Consider the following 4297-nt stretch of genomic DNA (forward strand, 5'->3'; position numbering starts at 1 on the left):
CCGTTGCTGGCTAGCGTGGTGTTTCAGCTGCCCACGTTTATGGCATCAGCTATTCCTTTAGCTCGATAATCTACCGCACTTTTGTGCAACGCGACTGACCGGAGCATTCCGGGACTCCTTTTCTCTCAGTTTCCCGGATTCCAGCGCAGGCTCTGGACACTTGTACCTTGATATCGCAGCTAGCTAGCTGCAAACCGTGTTGACATTGGCTTACGGACCCGGAGCAAACTCTAATCATTCTGGAGCTAGCCAGCTGAGGAGTTCCATCACCATCCGGACCCGTTCTTTTGTTGCGCTGCAGATACGAACCCCACCGGCCTTCACGACTGACTCCGCGACTGACTGCGACGTTATCTGCCCGAGGATTATCCAACTGGCACCCCGTCCCGACGTTACTGAACGCTCATCTGAGGCCGCTAATCGTTAGCTGTCTTATCGGCTGCTATTTGAACAAGTATATTGGACAACTATATTATTATATTATTTAATTTATTTTATTTTTCCTTGGGTCACTATTATCTATTTTGCCAATTTGGATTGATCCCCTCTACCACACGAACCCACTAACACGGAACCCCACTAACCCTACCGACGGAACGCACGAGGTATCTACAAACAGACCTCCATCCTATGCTGCTACCGATAGCCATATACGCGCCAGCTGTCTGACGCCACGACCCCAACCAACCACTCACTGGACCCTTATTGATCACTCGATTAGCATGCCTCTCCTTAATGTAAATATGCCTTGTCCATTGCTGTCTGTTAGTGTTTATATGGCTTGATTTTCACTGTAGAGATTCTAGCCCTGCTCGCTATACCATATCCAACCTCTCAGTTCCACCACCCACATATGCGATGACATCACCTGGTTTCAATTATGTTTCTAGAGACAATATCTCCTCATCATCACTCAATACTAGGTTTACCTCCACGTATTCACATCCTACCATACCTTTGTCTGTACATTATTCCTTTAAACTATTTTATTGCCCCAGAAACCTCCTTTTACGCTCTGTTCGGACGTTCTAGACGACCAATCTCATAGCTTTTTATGCTACCCTTTATCCTACCTCCTCCTCTGTTCTCTGGTGATGTTAAGGTGAATTCCAGGCCCTGCAGTAACCTGGCTCCACTCCTATTCCACCAGGCGCTCTCTTTTGATGACTTCTGAACCGTAATAGCCTTGGCTATTGGATTTACACATTAGAAGATCTCCTCTAAGTTTGTTTTTGTTCACTGCTTAGCACACTATGCCAACCTGAGTTGTAGCCGTGTCTGAATCCTGGCTTAGCAAAGACCACAAAATTCCATCTCGTGAGTCAGTGTAGCAGACTGAGGGCTTTTCCACATTTTCTACTTAATTTCACGATTTCCTCCTAATATTTTATAGTTCCCCACTGATAATTCGATGACGCACTCTCAGGGTTGGGGGATTTGTTGTTCCAGGAAAGCAGAGAAAGGGGCTTTTGTGTTCTCCTGCCTGTGCGTGTGCGTGCATGGGTGCGAGTGTTGGTGTTGCTCTGTGGGGTTTGCCTTGATTCCGGGTCGTCCTCTTTGATATAGCATTGTATCTGAGCAGCTCATGACAGCAGAGCTGACTGCACACGCTGGGTTGAGCTTCACAATGTTTTAACATCGTCTGAAATGCACAAACACAATAGAGATGATTTGAAAGGTGCCTTCCTTCCGTTCTCAATACAGTTTAGCTGCAGAACTATTTCTGAGATCCGAGATCAGATTAAACATAGGCGGTGGTACACTCTACGTTCGATCGTTTTTACACGAAAAGATTTACCTACTTTTATCTTCAGGCCCAGAGCACCACAGTCTCACACACGTGTCTGGTGGCCCATTCAGACAGGAGGAGAAGTGTGACTTAGTACAGAAAGTTTCCATGGCTGGGACACACCAAGACAGGAGGAGCTTTGAGTTTCAGCCAGAGCATTAGGGTTGATTGGTGCTCAGGGGCTTCCATGGTTGAGCGGGGGAAATTTGTCTCCCCCTATCACCTTCTCCCAGTGGGACAGCCAGCTGTTCCCAGCTCTCTGCTCCCATCGGCCCTCCTAATGCTGTAACACACACACACGCGCACACACACACACACACAACCCAGCAGCAGCAGCATTCCTCTCTGCTGAGGTCACCTGGCTCCTCTCTCCCCTACAGCTCAATTACTGACTTTATTTTCACTGGGAGGAATGTACAATTTCTTTGAGAATAACTGTATATAATAACTTTTATTGCATGTGTGAGTATGTGTGAGAGAGAGAAAGAGCAAGAAAGAACAAGACAGAAACATGACACATCCTCCACAGACAAATCACACAGCCCTCTGTCACATCCTGGTTGTCTTCCTGAAAGGCTCCTCTGTGGATTGGCTGGTTAGTCTGGCACACAGTGTACTGAGCCCCAGTCACTTACTAATGAAAGTAATAGATGTGGTGTGGTAGTAACATGGTTAATGAGATAAAAAATTGAGAAAATGGATGCCATTAATGGGAAGTTGAAACATGTCAGCACTCTGAAATGACTTGATCTGATAGTGTCTCAGATAACATGCATATTATGTCATCCGAAAGATATTCATATGTTTAAAGGGCCTGTCTTCAAAATACTGTTGTTGAAGATATTGCGACACCTGAGTACTGTAGGGTGGGGTGTTGATGTGATTCTCTCTCTGTCTCCTGTAGAGTATTGAACGTGAGGAGCCAATAGAGGTGGATCCAGACCCTGTATCCCCTGGACTGGAGAATGGACACTCTACTACACCAGGTAATGCCCGTTCTATTCTCTACCATCTCAGCTACAGTAGAAATACAACCATACATACCATCCATGTACTGTATGAGGGGATTTATTTTCTCAATGCTTGTCCAATCAGAAAACTCGACAGTGTCACATGGAACGAGCTCACCAGCCAATAACAACGTCCCTCATGAAAGCACGGCCCCTGTTGCCATGCGGATGCCACACCTACCCATCACCGCCACAACCAAAACAGCTGACCCCTCAGTTATGAAGAGTGAATCTCCCACCAGTCCCGTACGCTCTAAGCCCTCGCCTGTATCAGAGCCTACTGCCAACAACCAGCCTCAAGCCATCCCAGAATCCCCCATTCAACCAGGTAAGAGGGACCAGACATCAGCTAAAAGTTGTCCAGACCAAATATTTGAACTCTCGACTTTCATATATTTCTATGGTTCTTCTGCTCCGTAAGCCATAATATCCTTTGATTTGTTACACTCTTTGTCCTTTTGTTGTTCAGTGTCGTCTATGAAGACATGGACCCCCAGTCTCAGCCGAGGTCTGGGCTCTCCTCGACTGTCAGGTAAGAGGGATCTATCAAGTCAGGCTTGTTTCTAGAACTGGAACTAACCAGGCTCACACAATGTTTTATTCCCACCGTTTCCTTATCTGTTCTTTGATTTGTCATTTGCAGAAAAGTCCTTGTCCGCTCCCCCGAAGTCAGTGACTTACTCTGGCCTCATCCAACACAACACAGACCGGTGAGTGAACTATTCTTTACTCAGTCCTAGAGAATTGAGATACTCCATGCTTTAACCCACATGCAATAACCCACTTGCCATTTCGAATGGCCTCATTGTGGCCCAAGTTGATGTGTGACACTCCTCCGTTCTCCGACCTGCAGGGTGGAAGATGCGGGCGGGGACATGCCTTTTGGAAGGGGAGTGGAGCGGAGGCGGGAGCTGGTGAGGTCACAGACGTTGCCGCGCAACCTTGGAGCTCAGGCCCGCCGGTCCATCTTTGAAAGGCTGGATTCTGAAGCCAGCAGGTACCACCCTCTCTCCTCCCACCATCATTTCTCTTTCTATGCCATCCATCCCTGAACTGATAGGTCCTCTCCTTTTCCCTTATATTATCCCTCCTTTCTTCTGGGTAATTCTTAACTCGCACAGTACTACATAGAGCCATGACTAAATGGAACTCTATTCCACATCAAGTAACTGTTATGCTGGTGAATGAGGACCCAAAAGCGACGTAATAGTAACAGAGTCTTTATTCCAGTAATAAACAAATAATGATTCTCCTGGATATAATCAATGGTAAATCCAAAACAGGAAACTGAAAACCTCTCGTCAATAGAGAGGAACGACTGGAGACGCGACCACAGACTGCAGGTCGCTTCGGGAAGGCACTGGCCGTAGCTGACATAGACACCTGCTCACACGCAGCATCTGAAGAAGGCAAAGAACACGACAGGGCGGAACAAGGACACAGGAACAGCAAACATCAAACAAGAATCCGACAAGGACAGAAGCGGAAAACAGAGGGA

The 4297-nt window shown here is 47.0% G+C and overlaps 1 protein-coding gene across 1 annotated transcript in view; it reads left to right on the top strand.

Annotated features, from left to right (window-relative positions):
• Positions 1 to 4297, top strand: part of LOC111982515 (smoothelin-like protein 2) — a 27759-nt gene that overhangs the window by 13511 nt on the left and 9951 nt on the right. The window contains exons 3-7 of the mRNA XM_070434017.1: positions 2694 to 2775; positions 2885 to 3127; positions 3269 to 3331; positions 3443 to 3509; positions 3653 to 3796. Coding sequence (XP_070290118.1) covers positions 2694 to 2775; positions 2885 to 3127; positions 3269 to 3331; positions 3443 to 3509; positions 3653 to 3796 — 599 coding nt within the window. The remainder of the gene's footprint in view (positions 1 to 2693; positions 2776 to 2884; positions 3128 to 3268; positions 3332 to 3442; positions 3510 to 3652; positions 3797 to 4297) is intronic.

The sequence above is a fragment of the Salvelinus sp. IW2-2015 genome, linkage group LG22 (genome assembly GCF_002910315.2).
Source record: "Salvelinus sp. IW2-2015 linkage group LG22, ASM291031v2, whole genome shotgun sequence".
Taxonomy (NCBI): domain Eukaryota; kingdom Metazoa; phylum Chordata; class Actinopteri; order Salmoniformes; family Salmonidae; genus Salvelinus; species Salvelinus sp. IW2-2015.